The 21879-nt window shown below is 37.3% G+C and overlaps 1 protein-coding gene and 1 long non-coding RNA gene across 2 annotated transcripts; both read right to left on the minus strand.

The window, feature by feature from the left end:
* Nucleotides 1-9607: 9607 nt before the first annotated feature.
* Nucleotides 9608-11423, minus strand: LOC133531765 (retinol dehydrogenase 11-like). Its single transcript, XM_061870154.1, has one exon. The coding sequence runs from the start codon at nucleotides 11366-11368 to the stop codon at nucleotides 10433-10435; it is 936 nt and encodes a 311-aa protein (XP_061726138.1). The 5' UTR covers nucleotides 11369-11423; the 3' UTR covers nucleotides 9608-10432.
* Nucleotides 11424-17934: 6511 nt separating this feature from the next.
* LOC133531685 (uncharacterized) lies at nucleotides 17935-20965 on the minus strand. The gene is made up of 3 exons (XR_009801575.1): nucleotides 20685-20965; nucleotides 20032-20123; nucleotides 17935-18243 (listed from the first exon to the last, which is right to left on the minus strand). It is a non-coding gene; the product is annotated as an uncharacterized LOC133531685 (long non-coding RNA).
* Between the last annotated feature and the right edge of the window lie 914 nt (nucleotides 20966-21879).

Here is a 21879-nt window from a genome sequence, read left to right on the forward strand (position 1 = left end):
CATCGAAACAAATTTACTCAACATAGCAAAGAAATTCAGATGCTAAAAATTGAGCAGGATGATGGTACTACTAAAATCGTTAATAATCCTAAAAATATGTGTGATATACTATTGGAACAATTCACTAACAGTTATAGCATGAGTAACCAGGCAGATGAAGCTATTCGATTGCTTCAGTGTCATGTAACAAGAATACAAGACGATATTATTTTTGATGAAGTCAACCCCGCTGAGGTAAGTTATATTGTTAAAAAACTAAAATCAAAGACTTCCAGTGGTTATGACGAGATTCCTATCGCTGTAATAAAGAAAAATATTGACATCCTAGCGGAACCTCTAACTTATTTCTTTCACGAATGTTTTATGGCTAGCACATTTCCGGATCAGCTTAAGATTGCAAAAGTATTACCGATACATAAAAAGGGCTCTAAATCTGATTCAAAAAATTATAGGCCCATATCTCTCTTACCAACTCTTTCAAAACTACTAGAGAGACTTATGAAGGACAGGTTGATGAAGCACCTTTTTCTACATAAAATCTTAAGCGAAAGACAATACGGCTACCAGAAAAGCAAGGGAACAAGTGATGCATTCACAACCTTGATTGGAGATATAGTGGGTCAGCTAAACCAACGTAGGAAAGTGGCGGGATTGTTTTTAGATTTAAGCTCAGCTTTTGACACAGTTGATCACAATATATTACTCGCCAAGCTGGAACATTATGGAATTAGAGATGGGACGTTGTCACTTTTTCAATCCTATTTAAATAACAGGAAACAATTCATACAAATTAAGAAGACATCAGACAATGAGGAGAGGGTTCACAGTTCTAGTATGGCTAAACTAACAAGAGGAGTTCCACAAGGATCCATATTAGGTCCAATTTTTTTTATAATTTTTATAAATGATTTAGATACTTTTATAACGAATAATCTTCCATGTACTCAGCTTGTAGCTTTTGCTGATGACACAAACGCGAGCATATCAGCGGAAAGCACTTCAATATTAAATGACAGAGTTAATGAAACTTTAAAACATTTTAATGCTTGGTTCAGTGTTAATAACTTATTATTAAACTGTAAGAAAACCAATGTCTTGTTTTTCAGATCCACTGCCAGAAATAAAGAAGTGTTAACCATTTTTTCAAATGGAACTGCTATCCACCAAGTGGAATCAGTTAAATTTCTTGGTGTTAATATAGACGATAACCTAAATTGGAAAAACGAACTGCTTGCAATAGCAAACTCTATTAGTTCTGCTTGCTATGCCCTAAGGAGTCTTAGAGACGAAGCAAAGCTATCTCAACTAAAGATTGTGTACTACGCATTGATCGAATCCAGGTTACGGTATAGCATTAAGTTTTGGGGTAACAGTTATAAGTACAATATACACACAGCTTTTGTGGCTCAAAAAAGGGCAATAAGAACGATAGCTAGAATACCACAGACAGAGTCATGTAAGAGCTATTTCTTGGAATATGAAATTCTCACTGTTCCCAGTCTGTATATTTTAGTGGTACTAACAGATCTAATTAAGTCTATTTTTAATATAGAGACACCAGAAGATAGAGAACTCCGTCTAGCTACTAGGAGAAAAGACTTGCCACAAACTATCACGGCTAAGCTTAAAGTAGTTAAGCACTCGGCAAGCTATCAGGCCATTGTTCTCTTTAATAGATTACCGGTTGAATTGAAGATGATCGTCAATGTAAACAGGTTTAAAACCAAACTTAAGACATATTTGCTAAGCAAGTGTTTTTACACAGTGGAAGAATTTTGTCAGCCTACTAATTAGAATTATTGACATAATTGACATATTCTTTATTTTTTTTAGTTTTATAAGTTCTGACATTCTATATTTTGTTATATATATATATATATTTTATTAGTAAATTATTTTGGTTATCGATGAGCAAATTAACGTGTAATATGTGTGTGTATAGGGTATTGTGTTTATGTAAGACTACTTTAATGTATAATTTCAAATGCGATGTACAAGTTGCTTATGAATAAATGAAATGAAATGAAATGAAATGATAAGATTGGGTTCGTTTCAGTACGGTACGGTAGGGTTTAGTTCATTATTAACTAACACAAACGGAACTTAATCGCGTATTAAGTTTTAAATTTACCTCCGACGTTTCGAGGACGGCGTTGTCCCCGTGGTCTCGGAGAAGACTGGCTAAAGTTGACATCAACATCTTCTAGCCACGCGAGATTTTCGAACTACCCGCACTTGGTCTTGTTTTTTTTTTGCGCGCTAAGGATGTTACCTGTCGACACACAACACTAACGATATTAGATTTATCGACTGTCGATATTCGTTCTCGCTCACATATACTAATGACTGGATTCCATGTAGACGAGCTCCCCAAACCCTCGTCCCGATTGAAATTGCAATATTTTTTGGTTTCAATGGCTTCGCCCGCACTTTTCTGCTGTAGAAACGGCGATCCGTGGAAAGGATTTTAGGGTTATGCAGCTCGATCCAGTGGTTTGGTCCTGACTCCAGTAAATGCTCAGCCACAGCAGACTTGTTCATCTGAAGATTTTTGACAGCTGTGATATGTTCCATAACTATTTCTGCTATGGTGCGCTTTGTTTGCCCGATATAGGAACTACCACAACTGCAATCAATTTTATAAACGCCAGGTGACTGAAAAGGAATAACGTCCTTTGGCGACCTTAGGCTCCCGACGACTTTGGATAAAGGGGTATAAACTGTCTTTATAGAGTACTGTTCCAACTTTATCCGTTAAGTACTTACCCCTTTTTAGGGTTCCGTAGTCAACTAGGAACCCTTATAGTTTCGCCATGTCCGTCTGTCTGTCTGTCTGTCCGAGGCTTTGCTCCGTGGTCGTTAGTGCTAGAAAGCTGAAATTTGGCATCGATATATAAATCAATAAAGCCAACAAAGTCGTACAATAAAATCTAAAAATTTAATTTTTTTTAGGGTACCTCCCCTACACGTATATTGGGGGTTAAATTTTTTTTTTGCTTCAACCCTACAGTGTGGGGTATCGTTGGAAAGGTCTTTCAAAACTAATAGGGGTCTTCAACAATTTTTTTTTGATTAAGTGAATATATTCGGAGATAATCACTCCGAAAGAAAAAAAATGTGCCCCCCCTCTAACTTTTGAAACATAGGTCCAAAAAATATGAAAAAAATCGTGGAAGTAGAGCTTAAGAAATACATTAAACGAAAACTATAGCGGACATGATCAATTTAGCTGTTTTTGTGTTATCGCAAAAAGTTTTCCCTTCATAGTAAAAAGACTTACTTTAATTAGGTACTGCTTATGCAAATTTGCCTATTTGTTTAACTCGGGTGAAAGGTACCGTTTCATCCCTTGGTTAACAATTTACTATACTTTAAGCTCCAGTTTAGCTTATTGTGACGGAAGAGTCAGCGGCGTAGCGTATGTGTTTGCCGCCCGGGGCCGATCAGAAATTTGCCGCCCCAATTTATGACCAACATCATTTAGACAAATCATAAGTTCAGTCACAATGATTTATACTGATAAAAAAGTTACAGTTTTGCATTATTCTATGTAAAATTCGAAAGAAGTTAGGTTAGCCTATATTCTCTTTATTATTTTACTTTATTAGGTACACTAAACAGATATCGTACAATATCATGAAAAACATATATTTGCATATGATGGCTTAAAAACTAGCATGAGATCCAAAACAAGTGTACACAGCATGCTTTACAAGTAAGCGCAAATGAATAAAAAATCATGCATATATATATATCACACACGCATTCACACACACACACAGACATATTCACAAAACAACCGCGCCGATCGCATATATTATATATTAGATATTATGACTAGGATATATAATGACCGACCTGTCAAAAAGGGACCCGTCTGAAAATCAGCGCTGGGTATATATCTAGCAATAAAGCTGAGACAGGTACCCATTGCCTATACCAAAAAACCAGATAAGTAGTTAAAAATTTAGGAGCTAAATTGTTTGTGATTTTTTTTGGATAAATTATTTTGTGCAGTTAAGTGTATTTTGTTTTATCTCACGTTGTATGTTATTTTTTATTTTGTATCTTTGGTAGTTGGGGCAATAAATATTTTTTATCTTTATCTTTATCTTTAAAAAATGCGCGGCCTCGTCAAGGTGATTTTGATCACTATTTATGTATTTTTCTTTTTTACATGGTTGAATCGTACATAAAACAAATGTTGGGTCTTTTATCTTTCATTAGATATATAAATCATGTGTATTGGACTGCCAAAATTGCAACTGTACCTACATGTTTTACCAAACCTACTCTTTGAATGGCAGTCAAAAATAAGCGTGTTACTGAAAAGTACCCTAAGTATTAAGGGTATTAGCTGAAGTATAGACTTGTCGAAGAACTAAATACTGGTGATACAATTGCATTCTAATAAAATAGGTTCATACAAATATGTACCTATTTTATTTATGGGACACTGATTTTTACTCCCTTTTGTGGAGTATATTTGTGTCAGTGCACATGGAAAAGTACCTTGTTGCAGGTATTGAGTTATGCATAGTTCCAAAAAGTAGATTGAATTTGCTATCAATACAAAAAAGAATAATGACTGTAGGTGGAACCACTATTTTTATATAAATTTTTGAATTTTCGACTTCCGAAATGCACAAGTTGAGAAAATTGCATTTAAAGTTTATAGTGGCAAAAAACACACTTCTACTTCGAAGTTACATAGTTAAGCATATAATCATAATCTTTGGATGTTAAAGAATTATAATAAAGGTGAATTGTCTAAAAATACATGTTAATTATTCTGATTCCTTAGGTTGAACATGCCAGGGTGGAAGAAACACGAAAGTCTTAATTATACCCAATTCATAAAATAATGAGATTAAAATTGTTAGTTTCTCATCATAGTTACATATTCTATGGCATTTTGGGACAATTGAATGAAAGGAAACTCCATAATCATAAAGAAATTTAATAATTACCGCATTTTTAACAATTACAAAAAAGATCACTAATAATATTAAAAATCAACTAAATAATTACTAAATTCATGCTATATCACAAGATCAAATGGTATCGAGCGTGGTGTACCACAATGGTATAATAGAAATGGTGTTAAAGCAGTTTTTTTTAACAATAAAGTTTAGTGACTCGGTCGAAACTTTTGTATGGAAACGTAACTATAGGGTACCTTGTCACGACATTTACTAAACTTTAGTAACTTAAACTCGAAGATCACTATTTTAGTACCTATAATGCAAGAAATATCTGTAACAAAATGTTATTTAGGATAATTATAGCGGAAATCAATGTATTCTTATTTATAAAAACTTCTGTTTTAGTCGTGTGAGACATAAAGTTTAGCATTTTACTAAACTGGGTACCTTGTCACGCTAAGTCATTATCTTACATAAATGGAGTAAAACTAGAAAAAATAACTCAATTGTGTACATAACTGCACCTAATTTATGATTTATCAGTCTTTCGATCAATATTATAATACTAATTAAACGTCAAACAACTAAAATCACGGCTCAATTTTTCATTGACTAAATTCGAGATCAACAAATTAATTATTATACACCTCGTGACGCGACCTTGGTGTGGTTTTAGTAGGAGAAATATACCTAATCGGTATTTTCCCTCAATCTATCCTCAGCATGGACAACACACGATAGTGAAGGTGCAATTCTGTATCGATATCGATGAAATAGGTTTGGTGAAATATTCCGGGCATGGTTATTTAAATCAAAATACTTTGTTTTAGTACAAAACAAAATAAAATAAGTAAATGTAATGTCGAGGTCTGTAATGATAGAATTATTGGATTTTTTTTATATAACACAACGGCAGCCGACTGCAGACTAATATCGCGCACGGCGCGCGGCGCACGAGTCGCGTCACATTCCCCTTCCCCGCCCCATCCCCCGGCCCCTCGGCACCTTCACCTTCAGCACCTCTCCAGCCTCTGATCTAAGTAATGGCAAACGTATTAAATTAAAATAAATAGTTATTTCATACAAGAGTCATGCAAGCTGAATGTTTTCTTATAGAAAACATTAAGTATTTTTTTGGTTCAAAAAATCATTTTGCTATAGACCGATCCTATACCCTATCTTAGAAAGAGGTTGTTGACTACCCGCGATGGAAATATTGTCAAAATTATTCAAAATTTAAAGGCTTTTAAGACATGGCGTGACAAGGTACCCTGACTACTAAACTTTATAGTCGGAGAAATATACTAAAAAAACATAATTTTACTGATATTCTTATACACACGTGTTCCTTGGGATGTAAATAACCCAATTATAACACAAGCCCATTTTGGCACTTTTTCACCAGCTTCCACAAAAACTCATGTAACTCGGTAACTAAATGTCGTGACTAGGTACCTTTCCAGATGCACTGACACATTTTTTCACAATTCAGCCGCGTAATCGCGTCTAACGACAATCCCTAAGTAAACAAGTAGGTAGTAAATAAAGTCGCGTTCTTAATTTTAAAACAATTATATTACGTTTTCATTAGTATAAAACAAGCTTTCAAATCATGGCTAACTTTTTTTATCAAAAACTTTGTAGGTAAGTATTACACATTATCAGTCAAAACCTTTGTGACATAACTTATGAACTGTCTAGACAAAGTTAGGTAAAAGTGGTAAAATACAAAAAAAATATGTTCAAATACTAAAACTCGACTACTTACTGAAAATCTGGCTCTTAAAACTATGAAAACAGAAAAAAATCTCACCTGAAGTAACACACAGAAAATATTGTATATTTACATCTTTTAAATACAATGTAACATAATTTACTAAATTTTGTATACACTGTGGGAACGAGTAACCCACGTGACTTTAACCACGTATTCTTGAGGGCCTACGGCGAACCACGTTCCACGTGTTGCCTCTCTGTCGCACTTGAAAATTTATACGTAAGCGTGACAGCGAGGCAACACATCGAACGTGGTTCGCGGTAGGCCCTCTGAGGTCATAAGGAGCAGAAAAAATTATTTGTTTTTGATCAAATTCGACAAAAAAATGTATGTGTTTTATGCACACGACACGTTATTTATTAAAAAAAACATTACAACGAATAATAGTTTTTTATTATTTACAAATAAATGCGAGTTTCCTTTAAAACTTTAATATCTGTTAGTAGGAGGTTGTCGTTGTCGCAGTCGTAAAGGCGTTTTTCACTGGGTTATTGGGTTATTTATTATACAAACGAATTTTCACAATAATTGTCATTATCTCTATCAAGACCGATTTTAAAAAACATTATATATGACATTTTAGTCTCTAAATGCGGTCAAGAATACACCTTTAACATCTGTCGGATTACTCGTTCCCACGATGTATACTTAATATTCACAAAAATATTCAAAGGACAATCGTGGTAGTATGCTACAGTCATAACTTCATAAGCTTTAACCCTTTACCAGGCTGACAGTTCAAAGTCAGTCTTACTCATCGAAAATAGAACACATGTTTGAAGAGCCGCATGTGGGAAATATATATCTCTTAGCCTGGTAAAGAGTTAAGGTAAATGATTATTACAGATGAGAATATTTTCTTGTTTCATACGTTTTAGAGCGCGATTTTCAGTAGTCTGCTTTTCTATATGAACTTTTTTTATTTAATTAATCTTGGGGTTATAATTTCGTGATTAATTATTTAAAATCATTTTACATTATTTTTGTGCGCCTTCAGTAAGTACAGCAGTTATAGGCATGTTTTAAGTTATACCTATAACCAGGCGGCCTACCGCAAAAACCGAAATTCACTAATAGCAGGGATTTTTTTTTTTACTCTCACTAAGACGTAATAAGAGTGACGGAGAACAATGCCCGCAATTGACGAACTTCGATTTTCGCGGTTATAGCCCAGCGAACAATCGTGTAAGCTCGGCGGTGTAAGCACTCCGGCAGCGATTGACCGCCCCCCACGGCCGCCCCGCGCCGTGAGCTCCTGCGGTGCATTGGTTCGTCTCGTGGCACGATTTGAAAATATTGATTTCTTAATTTTATATTTTTTTAAATACCGTGTTTTGCCGCCCCCTCTCATGTGCCGCCCGGGGCCATGCCCCCCCCCCCCCTAGCCCCCCCTCGCTACGCCTCTGGGAAGAGTAACTACGGAACCCTACACTGACGAGCGTGGCCCGACATGCTCTTGGCCGGTTTTAATTATTTACATACGGCAGAATTGCCGGTTCTCTGGAGACATCAGGACGTTTCCCTCTTGCTTTCCGTCTGGGTCGCCACTTTTTTACCTTATACCCGTTCCTTTTTAGTACCTCCTGAATGTGCGACATCTCGCTCTTTAAATATTCAAGGTCACACAAATCGTGTGCTCTGTTCACCCGAGAGCCCAGTTTGTGTTAGTTAATATTGTGTAAAAACCGTGAAATTATAAATCAGGGCTTAGTTCAGTTCGGTACCGTGTGGTGTGGTGCAATACCGTACTGTTTGGTTCTGTCTGTTTAGTTCAGTTCAGTCCAGTGAATTTAGTAAGGATTGAAAAGCGGGGTGGAAGTGAGATACTTGATGCATCGCCTGATAATTGATATAAGTATATGCTATGTATTCTTGAGACATATACTCATGCGTCGCTCTAAAACAACGCGTCCGATCATCACGATACGTCGAGAAAGGGCTGGACCCGTTTCCTGGTGGTATCAGATGGGCATATTTAGGACGTACATAATCTCGTCTGTCAAGGTGTTTCGGCAGCAAAAGCCTTGGCAGACTTATATATTCCTGAAATGAGGGTTCATACCTACCGAAGTACCGACTGGAATTGGTTTCATGATGGTATCAGATGGATATATTTAGGGATACCGATGGTGACCTTGCTTACATAATCTCGTCTGTGAAGGTGTTATGGCAGGAAAAACCTTAGCAGACTTATATATTCCCGAAATGAGGGTTCATACCTACCGACAACTGCTGCCATAACTATTATTTCGATATCAGACGGGTTCAATCAGCCCGCCTTTTTCGCACCGGAAGTGGCCTTCTTTTTGGTACTTTCGGCAAGTTCCGCCATGGCAGATTATCAAATTCGGACAGTTCGGACTTATTAGCATCGCTTTTATAGGAAACCATTGTGCATTTCATCGCGGTATCAAGTCGGTACGAAATTTTGCAGTCGGCTCTTCTACCACTGATTTTATTAATTTTCAATGAACCCCATTCCCCATCAACCCGCTTTAACAAATGGTTTTTAATAAAATTGAGCTCTCAGGCAACAAACACGAGAAAAAATACGGCCGATATGATAACCTCCTCCTTTTTGAAGTCGGTAAAAAAATAAGCACGGTATTTAAGCTTGTTATTTATTTGACTAAGAAAAATCCTCTCCTAATACCTAATTAAAATACCAGGAATGTTATATAATAAACACCCCCATAATGGAACAGGCGCCAGTAATGGGATGGTATAGACAAATCCTATAAAACAAGTATTTACCATCAGTTTTTAAACGCTGACAACATTTACCATAAACAAGAGCCAACAAGCTGCTTAAGTTTAATTTTTCATTGATATTTGTTAGTTTGAAAATTAATGACGCCATACATCCCATCACTGGAGCAAAAAACAATATTTTTAAATGGTTAATAATATTGAAACCAATTGCAGTAGCTTCCATTAAATACATAGAAAACATAGAGGAAGAATTGGACATTCTACTTTTAAGGCATAAAGTGGTCACAATTGTTCAGATGTCGGTAAATATCTGTAGGGACTGCGTCCTACACTCGCCCAAGCTTTAGATGATATCAAATAAATAATATATTAATTTAGCTTTTCCCGTTACGCGCAATGTGCATTTTAGTTAATAGCAAACGTAACTGTTTATTATGACCGTTACAGGGATGAGCTTGTAAAAGCATTGTAATATAAGTACCTAATCTGTTTCCTTCCCTTTGTCGGCACTTGCCTTTGTGTTATCTCTCTTTGTTTTATTTCTTTGTCAGTTTCCGAATATTGTTAACTTTAAGTCATAAACTAATTTGTAGCCAGCGGGGTAATTCTTGGGAAACGTTAGGATTCGCCATGTGCGAAACCGTTATAGGTTCTGTACCGCTATTCCTATTGCGTACCTGATGCAAGGTTATAATCATAGGGATCGCGGGAGTCAAAGATAGTTGGTAGTCAGACGTCAACTCGACAAGTTGTCTCGTACCTATTATCACAGGTTGAGCTTGATATCGTATCGCTCCCTACTTATTATTGTAATTAGTGTTAGTTTAGTATTGAGTTGTGTTAATATAGATTTATTATTTTTACCGCGTCTGAACTTTTTATTTGCAACAATCCCAACACCTAAGTACATATACCAAACCCCTCTGCCAAATATCAAAAATACTCCAATTTTTCTCTTAAATGTCCCATGATTGGTGCCGTTAACATAGTCCCCTCGGCTTAGCAGTTAGTGACTGGCTTATTTTATTTGAACAATTTTTTCTGACACTTCCCACAATTCACGAGCTAGTTCAAGATCTTGAGCAGTTCTCGAAGGTTTCGCTTCACAGCAGTCTTGAAAGTAGCGGCCGCTAGTCGCCGCGAGCTCTGGGGCTACTGCCAGGTGCACTGTCGTCTGAGCACCTTCCCAAGGATTTTTGCAGAACACCCTAACTATAAACAACACATGCTTAACGACGGGTATGGTAGTTATGATGCCAGTATCCACGCACCCCGGATGCAAAGAGTTAGCTGTTACTCCAGTGCCTTTCAACCGTCGGTCCAGCTCAACTGTCATCAAAATATTGCATAATTTCGATGCATAATACATCTTTCTCACGTTTACCGTTTTATCTGTCTCTTTCTCACCATTGAGGTTATTTAAATCAAAACACCCTTGATGATGCCCCATAGATGCAACATTTATTATACGACTCGGCGCTGACGATTTTAGTTTCGGTAAAAGTAAGCAAGTTAGCAGAAATGGTCCAAAATGGTTAACCTGCATGCCTAGAAGTAATCCGTCTTCGGTTTTTATGAGTGTTGAGCCGTATATGGCCGCATTGTTAATGAGGATGTCCAATCGTTCTTGTGTAGTGTTAATATTCATGGCAAATCTTCTGACTGATTTGAAACATGCGAGATCGAGGTGTAGGTAGTGCACATCAGGATTACCGGTGGCGGTGATGATCTGGTCCTTGGCTGTGACGCCTCGGCGCTCGTCCCTACACGCCAATATTACTCGTGCCCCTCTCTCCGCTAGATTCTTAGCTGTTTCGAATCCTATTCCCGAATTAGCTCCGGTCACTATAACAACTTTTCCCACCAAATGCTGACCGCTCTTGCAAATACCGCTCGTAAGTTTGATATAAACCCATGAGAGGAAGATTAAAAATAATAAGTATAAAAACCACATGATGACTGGCCGTAACGTAAGGTGTGTATCGCACTGTGAATGTTAAAATTAAAATAAAGTCTATGAGTACCTAGGTGCTTAAATATGGAAGGTCAACTATTAGGAGGCCAAACATATCTACACCAACAATAAGTTATAAAAACTAATCAAGGAAGAATGATATGACGATATCTGCCTACTGCCATTTCAACGCACTTTTATTTAGACACACAATAAATATTCAACATGCGATTATTAAACAAAACAACTGTTACACGCGTAGAGTATTTATGTAATCACTATTATCAAACAAATACAAGGAACACAGCTAGGTTTTCCACCCGTGCCGCCATCTTGACCGCTATGAAAACCATCCTCTCTATCAACATTTTTAGGGTTCCGTAGCCAAATGGCAAAAAAAACGGAACCCTTATGATTCGTCATGTCCGTCTGTCTATCCGATTTTGGTGTAACGACTATTTATCAAAGATTACATTTATAACCACTTTTAAACGTTTGTAAATTCTTTTGTTATTATGATATATGTTTATCTTACATAAAGCTATTTATTACGTTAATTAGTATTATAACATATGGTGGAATATTACACCGGATGCATCAATGCAATACTATAGTAAAAGGCTAATCATGCATGACCGTGTTTTATTTAATATTAACAGCAAGTATCAAATTGAAAAAGTTTGATAGCAAAAGGTGTTTTGCCAATAATAAAGGTTTAAATTATCTTATATTCTAACACGATGTACTAACCTAAGGGCTAATTTAGACAGTTCGAGAAGTCACATGCGAGTTTTATTACATTGCGATCGGTCGGCTGAAATGGACTGGACTCTATGGTCCACAATGTAACTAAAATCGCATGCGAGTTCGCGCCGTCTAAATGAACCTTAACTTGGGTAAAAAAAAACTAGTTACTTGTCGCCATGGTTACGGTCGCCTGGGTCACTTTTAAAACCCTGGTTTTTTGATATTTAAAATAGTTAAAATATATTTTTTTATAACGGCCTCCTACCCTAGAAGTTAGTGACTGCCTACGAAGCAGTAGGTCCCGGGTTCGAATTCTGGCAAGGGCATTCATTTGTGTGTTCATCACGAATATTTGTTGCTATGGATGTAATCTATTTATCTATATGTTTCCCACAAAGTTTTAAGTCATAATGTATTGTTTGTCCGCATTTTCGTTAGCCATAATTTGGTTTTTCTTAGAAACGCGTAACTTTTCTGGATTGCCATAAAACAAACCTAACCTATCTGGATTTACTAGGGTTTAATACTGTTTAGTATTAAAAGAAAAAGTTATGTTTTTTGGTTCCAGGAAACAGATTAAACAGGTAGAAAACCATCAACCGATTATCATTATCTCGGGAAATGAGGTAGAACGTGTATCGGAGGCGCGAAATCTGGGAGTTTTGATGGATGAGTCATTGCGTTTCGAGGGTCACATAGCGCAAATTGCGAAGAACGCATTTTACAGACTTAAAGTACTTTATCGGATTCGCGATTTCCTTAGTGTTGATTTGCGAATTAAGTTTTGTCTCTCATTAGTACTCTCTAAATTTGATTATGCTGATGTCGTTTATGGCCCACGTTTATTAGCTAGTACAGACCGGATGATGCAAAGAGTGCAAAACGCCTGCACACGTTACTGTTTTGGACTCACCCCACGAGAGCACGTGACGCCATATTTGAACTCAGCACGTATTCTTAAAATGTCACTACGCAGAGAATTGCATCTTTCATCTCTGTTATTTGGTGTTTTTGAAACGTCTAAACCAGAGTATCTATTTAATAAGTTTAAATTTCGTAGTAGCAGGTCAAGCTTGTATGGAATCAGATCGGTTTGCGATGATTTGTTACTGCCTCGCTGTCACTTTGCCGTTTTAAAAGGTAGTTTTAAATACTCAGCAACAAAATGCTGGAATAACTTACCGCCACCTATCAAAAACTTAAATACAATTAGTACTTTTAAATTAAAACTCAAACAACAACTTCTAGAATATCAAAGCATGCTACCTCCTGGTACTAGAGTAAACCGTCGTATCTGTAGTGGTCGAAATCGTTCTTGTGCGCCGTTCAACTTTGTTAATCTCGGTACCTACTTATAGTAAAATTATTACATTCATGTTATTTATTTCCTCAATATATACTTTATTACCCAACGTATTTATTTAGCCTAAACATTAAACCTACTTTCACATATGTCATAGTGTCGTACAGTATAATCTTATAAATATATCCATAAACATAAACATATATTTGCATACCTATATTATTTTCTACACAAACTAAAACAGTCTTAGCCATACAGTTTCCGACAAGCAGCAAGTAAATTCGTATTGTACGAAGGGTCGGCCTGAAAACCAGCGTTGTAGTAGGTAAGCCTGCTGCAACACATGCTGAGGTTCGCTCCTTTTTAGCATCATAATTTTAAAAGTTTTTTTTATATCTACATGTAAACATAAATTTGTGCGTAATTAAGTTTCATTTTAAGGCTTGTAATGTTTTGTAGCATTGCCTGTAAACATTTTTCAATGTGGTGTTAAATAAAAAAATTCTATGTTGTCTATGTCTATCTATAGGATAACCTAAGGAAATTCCTGAAAAATTTACGGTTTGAGAGTTATGACTAATGGTAATATGACTATCATTACATTATGACTTTCAATAATTATGCCAAACAAAGGGATCCGAAGTAGAGTGTATATAAGTATGGTATATCGCCGCCTCGCCTAGTAGCCATAGTACAAGCTTTGGTTAGATTAGATAGGTAGCATTTATTGGTAAAAAACAGTCTTCGGTTTTCGGTTATAAAAGTAAGTATAAAAGTAATTACAATTGATAAAGTCAGTCATGTTGGTTGTTCCCTGTGACTGTGAGGAAATCGTCGATAGTGTAATAACCTTTTTTAGGAGTAGAATTTTAAAATTGGGGCTAGTTTGATCCGTGTAAGATTGTCCCGGAATATTTATTTATATTTTATTACAATTTTATGGCACCTATTACCTATATAACCCATTTCCATAATGGACCATCAGTTTAGCATATTAGTACGAAAAAAGACAAACTATATGCTAAAGCATAGTTCATATAGAATTGGCACATAATTAGCAATGTGTAAAAAATAATAATTCCATGGCGGGAAAAAAATTGACAGTTACAGTTCAATCACCAACCTTCAAAGTATTAATTGTCAAAATATTTTTTTCCTAGCTTTATGCATTTTAAAGTTTTCGACCATGAAAATTGAGAACAGGAGATTGATTGTGCACAAATACTTCGAAAATTCTTATCGATCCCGGACAAAGACAGCTAAGTCGCTTAAGATGTTAAAAGCTAGTATTTGTGGGGTCATAAAACGTTTCAAGGAGACTCTATCAGCTGACAGGAAAACACAAACTAATCGGAGGTCTGGGACAAATAACAAGATTTTGGGAAAAAAGACCTAAGGTCACTCAAACAAAATTCAGGACGGTCTAATTACGATTTATCCCAAAAAATCAAAGAAACTTCTACAAAGATAAAGATGATTCACCTCAGAGGTGGCTATAAGAGCTATCGAGCAATAAAACAGCCAAATCGGACTGTTAAACAGATCCGACAAGCTAAAATACTAGCTCGACTATTGTACGACCCAGTATTGACAGAATTCGAAGGTTGCTTGTAGTTGGACGACAAGACGTATGTAAAACTCGATTTTAATCAACTACTCGGTTCGAAGTTTTATATGGCCAATAATAGAGGTCATTTACCCGAAAAATATAAGTTCGTGAAACTTGACAAGTTCGCAAAAAAACATATGATATGGCAAGGAATTTATAATTGCGACTGTAAGACGAAAAGTTTTATAACATAGTCAACAAATAAGTCGGACCTTTATATTAAAGAGTGCTTAGAGAAATGAGTATTGGCATTTATTAGATCCCATAACGGTCCTGTGAAATGTTGGCCAGATTTAGCCAGCTGCCACTACTCAAAAAAAGTTTTGGCATGGTATGCTAATAATCAGGCCAAATACATACCCCGCGAGATGAATCCTTCGAATTGTCCCCAATTTCAATCTATCAAATACTATTGGGCAATCATGAAATAAAATTAAATAAGACTAGTCAAATTGTCCAGGGTATCAATTCATTGCGATCTACAAGAAATCAACACGCCAAAAATGTCGACAAAAGTGTTGTGCAGAAAATTACGGGGGTCCATTATGAAAACAGTTCGTAATTATTAACATAACAGAGATTTTTTTTAATTTATACATATTTGAAAGCTAAATATATTACTATTTAAAATTCACCATTCATAACTTTCTTATTTTATTAACTTAAAAAAATAACAATCTTCTAGTGCGTACCAATTCTATATGAACTATGCTTTACTGTTGTCGCCTGGTTTACGGCACAGAACAATAACAAAAAAAGTTGATCCACCTACCTACTACGCCCCACTTAAAAAATACTAGGAACATATTTAAACGTTTTTTAAAACATGTCACATTATCAGTATTTATAATGAAGTATTTTTACTGAGCAAAAAGCGAAGTAAACAAAATATCGGCCAAGAGCGCAAGAGCGGGGTCGTGTTCAGTTTAACCCTTTACCAGGCCCCGAAGAACCAGCGTGTCTTAATACGTACTTTATATGCTGTTGCAACCGTATTGAACGCCTTGTAAAAAATGTATTTATGAACGTCGGAGATCTTCCTTTAAACCAGAAATAAAAATGTGGGTTAAGGTTATCCCATCGCCTGTCTAAGTAATGAACTGTCATACTAGATTTTGTCTTATTATATTCTTGATCAGGCCAAGGGATATATTCCACCCACATCTTATATCGGTTATAATAGTCAAGGTTTAACTCCAAATCTCCTACGAAACATTATATCAATCACTGAAAAAAAATCACTTACTTACGTGAGTTTTTATGACATGACAAGACAATTTACCGGGCCATGGGAAATATAGCTCCCACACAGTTAAACTCTAATAAGGCCATGGGATAATGTCAACCCACATCCTAATTCTGGTCATACACAATAATGCATGAATATTTAGCAATGTTTCCGATTACATTAGCTTTCAACACTCAAAATCTACAAAATATCAAAAAATTGTTCGACCTATGTACTTCTGTTTCATAGAAATTATGAAAAGTGTTCGAATTTCTCCGTAGTTTACTGAAATTAGCGTTCAAGTGAATTTAAACGGCTGCCAAAGATATATTACGCAATTTAGATCATAAAATAATATTTTCAGGGATTGACAAAATATTTTGTAGGTGGTTTGGAGTTAAAACCTGACTACGGTAACCGATATAAGATGTGGGTGAAATATATCCCTTGGCCTGGTAAAGGGTTAAGGTTCCATGGCAACTACCTACCTAAGATATTTTGGTATAAGTGTGTCTCGCGACAAGCGCGGATAACTCACGGGGCCTAGCCAAGATTCAAGGCTATGTGCGAAGTTGGTAGCGGGGGAAAGATTCCTCTATAAGATCTCTCAAGTGTTCATTTTTTTAGTCACTTGAATAGCCGCAGTTGTGCCTTCAAAGAGATGCATGTGGCCCGCGAGCCGAAGACATCTATTGTCAACTAGCAGTAATGATAAATTCCGCTACTTGACGCTAGATGTCGACTACGAAATAACTCGCGTTTTGGTAAGGTAAGGTGATGTATGGAGTTACCACTCTTTCTTTGCTCTATGGTTACGCCACAACAAACCAACAATTTCATCTTTGGTGCTTAAATACATAGACACCACATTCTTCCCTGGAACCTTCCCACCTCTCTTCGCCAGTAAGCTCTGCCTTGGATGACCGCTGCTAGGTACAAAGAAAGAACAGAAGCGTAATGAGGAAAAGGGCTTAGGAAGCGTTCGTAGCTTACTCGTAGTGGGAACAGCATGCGACTTTCAAACATGCAGGACCTGGGCGGCTACCGGGAAAATCGAAATTCGTCAATTGCGGGCATTTTTCTCTGTCACTCTTATTACGTTTTAGTGAGAGTAAAAGAGAAAGATCCCCGCAATTTGCGAATTTTGGTTTTCGCGGTAGGCCCCCTGGCTCATAGGTACTCGTACCAATCAGCTAGTTTTTCGGAACTTGTGTACGAAGTATCATTTTATGTTTACCAGTCGCTTTTCGTTGACGGAAAACATCGTGAGAAAACCGGAATACAGACACATGGACGTGTACGTAAGTAAGTGTATGTAAGTAAGTGTTTATACTTGTAACAAGGCCTAGTTTTCCCGCTGGATTGGATGGTTAAAAAATGGTGCCTATGCCAATTAGGATTAGTTGCCATGGGGAGCCCAAGATCCCATGAGCCTTGGCAAAATTCCAGGACAATTTAACCTTTTCAACGCTTTTCCACACGTGTCAAGAAATGCCATGGACGCCAAAAAGTTAACTGGTGAAGAGCGAATATGAAGCTTAACTGACAGTAGGAAAGTCGCTTTGACAACGTCCGCCATAGCCTTTTTAATGGTCATTGGCGGCGCGGGCACGACAGACGATGACCGTTTTAGTGGTCTTTGGCTTTGAAAAGGTTAACACTACGAAGAAGAGAAGGAATCAAGCAATCACAATTTTATTAAGTTACGCCACAACAAGCCAACAATTACATCATTGGTAATTTTGACACCACATTCTTCCCCGGAACCTTCCTACCTCTCTTCGTTAGAAAGCTCTGCCCTGGATGGTAGTTGTTCGTCTTGGTAATCATGGTCAGACGAGGCAGCTTGCTCAGGTTCTCTGCGGGGACGTACTTAGGGGTGCTGGAGATGGTGACTGGGGTTCTTTCGAATCTTCGGTCCGAGTAGTAAGAGTGTTGTTTTCCGTAGATATCTGTTTTATTCAGGTATTTTTATGATTCATGAGTGTCTGCAATACCGCACGTAGTTAATAAATACTATTACTTATAATACATATGGCGTTACTTTACCGCACTAGTGCGATAATTACCACATTATGTAGCTATGTCGAAAATTTAATGGGCCATACCAGCCATAAGTACTGTAAAACGTTGTACGATGTACGACATGTGCGAATAGGTAATTCGCAACACGTGTCGATTAAAAAAAAACACTCCCATCGGTTGTGAAAAATATAAATAATAAAAATAGGCAGGGTCACTACCACTACCCACTAGGCCAGACCGGTCGCCAAATATAGAATACCAACCGGCGTAGCCAACATGCCAATCGTTAACGCACCGTAGCGTAGCGTAGTCATCACTCTCTATCACTCTTCCATATTAGTGCGACAGTGACAGTTGCATTTTGTTCGCTACGGAGCGTTAACGATTGGCATGTTGGCTACGCGGGCTGGATCCTAAGAGCGTTTTCACATTTTCCGATGGGATAACGGATGATCCTTGGAGAAAACCAGCTGCTAGAAAATCCTCTATGCCATCTAATCCTTTTATTTTTCCGCACTAATCCTTCCTTGTGAACAATAAACAATAATCATTAAAATAAAATAGTACATTATGATACAAGTGTGCCAAGTTGGTCACTACACACGAGGCTATATTGTGCGCGCGAGCTGTAAGCGAGGACGCAATAAGAAAGCCGATGTGGGTAATGAGCAATGCATACGCGTTTCATACGACGTTTTTCAACACACTTGCGAGGAAAATACAAAACAAATAAATAAGATTGTTTTTTGTCAATACAGTAAAAGTACAATTTTCAAAATGGTGGCTTACAGTTTTAAAATCGAATAATTGCATCAAAGCGTGCTGGGCTTGTAGGCACTTATGCGCCAGTTCATGGAAGTAAGCTACCGTGTCCCAAGAAAGACTGGACTTCGCTGATTTTCATTGAATGAAAGTTTCATATGCCGCCAATTATTTTTCATCCGATTTTTATGGTAAAAGGCTATCGTTCTCGGCTCTTGCCTCTATTAGTATTACTGGCAGCGTCAATTTTATGCGTTCAATTTCATTTTCAAACATTGAAAATGACATTTTCGTCAATATATAAACTAAAAACATGCAAAACTATTCTAATTTTATGACAAATACGGAAAATGACTGGCGCGTTTTTTTTTACGCACGATTGCGCGTTCAAGGCAAAGGCGCGAACAAAGTCGACAAACAGACAATTAAAAAAATTAATTTATTCATTAATGTAATTTACGAGATAATTTAATCTATAAGCTACCTTTGGTGTAATAAAACCTCTTTGAACTAACATTTGAAACCTAATAGTTGGTTAAAAATCGGTGGAATAAAAACATCGTTTTGAGCAAGTGTGTTGAAATAGTTATTTACGATACAAGTGCGAAAAATAGGAAATTCAAAACGAGAGTTGCGAATTACCTATCCGCACATGTATCGTACAACGTTTTGCAGTACATATGGCCTTTTAAATGTTCGACACAGTAACGTAATATGCTAATTAACGCACTAGTGCGGAAAAGTAGCACCATATGTACTGTAAAAATATAAACAATATAACAAGGCACTTTGATACTTTTTGCTTGTCTATATTCCATTTTTTATTCGATATCGGACTGTACAATGTGATAACGCTCTAATCAATAACAGTCATGCAATGGGACGTCAACTTATGCCAACCCTAATAATTGCTCGGAGCAATGCTGAACCAAACGTAGCCGAGAATGCCCGAAAGGAACAGTTTTGTGTGCTGTGTGTTAGTTAGTTACCTATGTGCTGAATAACATCGATGTCGCATTGGCAGTACCTGCGCACTGCCAGCGGCGCGCCGGCGCCAACGCCGATGCTCATGTTCGACCACCTGTTTGGAAAATAACGCTTTCTATCAGAGGCGAGACTCTTAGACCGCGGGCTGACAGATTTCCAAAACCAAAAGCATCCCGAGTGAAACTTCAATGTGGTTAAATGAAATGGACGTGAGCTGTCGCTGTGTGTGGGGGGGGGGGGGGGGGGGGGGGCAGACGACCCCTCTGCCTGTACCTGCCTACGCCGATGACGACAGGTACCCAAACAAGTAAAAAAAGTAAATAAAAATGAAACTTTATCAGAATGTGAATTAAAAATATCGTCAACCAGTCGCGGTGGAAAGACCGTTATTTCTCGCATGAACGCCTTACATACGTAAGCTCACCCATCCAAGAACCCGCCTTAAAGGGGCCCCGTGATTACCAGTTCGCTGGACGATATCGGCCTGTCAGTTATTGACAGGTTTTGCGACTAACTGACAGACCGATATCGTCCGGCGAACTGGTAATCAGTAGACTCCTTTTGATAGTAACATTTTTCTAATAATGAAAATTTGCTAATTCATGAAGTAGGCACTATTCAATCGTTACGCCTTCAATGAATGTATGTTACTTACGTTTCAGGTCAACGATGCTAGCTGTAGGTAATAGCAATGCATATTATTTAGGTAAGATTGTGTTCTAGTCATTCAGATTAATTTTGTACTTCAATAATATTTTGTGATAGATACAACAGCGTTATGGCGTTATTCTGTCAAACTTGACACATTTAAAAATAAGTTAAAGGCTAGAACACACCGGTTGTACGTGCGTAGACGTGAACATGCGCTAAAATGTAGGAGCCGTGCACGAACATGTCACGCAGACGGTCGTCTGCTTGGAGGATTTAAGCCGTCTGTCTGTACCAGTCTGTACTTATATCAAAAACGCGTACTTGGGCGTACATTCGGTGTGCTCAGACCTTAACTCGGCAAGTCATTTTATAGGACTTCTGTCGCCATTTTTGTGGGTGTAAGTACAGCCAAGTGTAAAAATATGGGTGTACACATCTTACTCAAAAATATGTCCCATAGCATCTCATTCCAGTGTAATAAGAGCGTAGTACCATATTTATCAGACGATTCTCTTGATACATATTATTGCAGCTGACTGTACATCGTTTTTTCTTGCTCATATCTATATTCTCTACCTCTAACTGACTCTGGCAAAGGCCCTAGAGGCTACCATTTCTCTAATAAGGGCAAATATTTGTTATAATGTTAGCGCCACTTGCACCATCCCACAAACCGGGGGTTAACTGGTTAAACCTGGAGTTACCATGGTTACATGGTACTAGTACAATTTGACACTGAGTTGGCGGTTTAACCGGATAACCCCGGGTTAGTGGGATGGTGCAAGTGGCGCTTAGTGTCTTAGTAGACAATGTGGTATGGAAGGTAGAGGCAAGGAACAGAAACTCCTTAGGCAAAATTGTTGCAAGTGTCCAGCTGTCATCTATAAATAATAGTTCCAAATCTCTCTCTGGAGCGCTAGAGTAGTTAAGAACCTAGGCGTTATTGACGGAGTGAAGTACGCTGTCTATGATTAGATTTTTTTTTCAAGTATTCTAGGTATTGTAGCGCCAACTATTTATGGTTTTTTGTTGGACACTTTTTTGTATATGGAGATTTTGTTCCTGTCTTTACCTTCCATACAATGTGGAAATAACATCGTAAACGTTAAACTTCTATGAAACTATTACGTTTATAATGGCATTTCCGTCACGTCACTTAACATCATGCGGGTCGCATGCTTGTTTGCCACTATTGACAG

Source organism: Cydia pomonella, chromosome 25 (genome assembly GCF_033807575.1).
Source record: "Cydia pomonella isolate Wapato2018A chromosome 25, ilCydPomo1, whole genome shotgun sequence".
Lineage (NCBI taxonomy): Eukaryota > Metazoa > Arthropoda > Insecta > Lepidoptera > Tortricidae > Cydia > Cydia pomonella.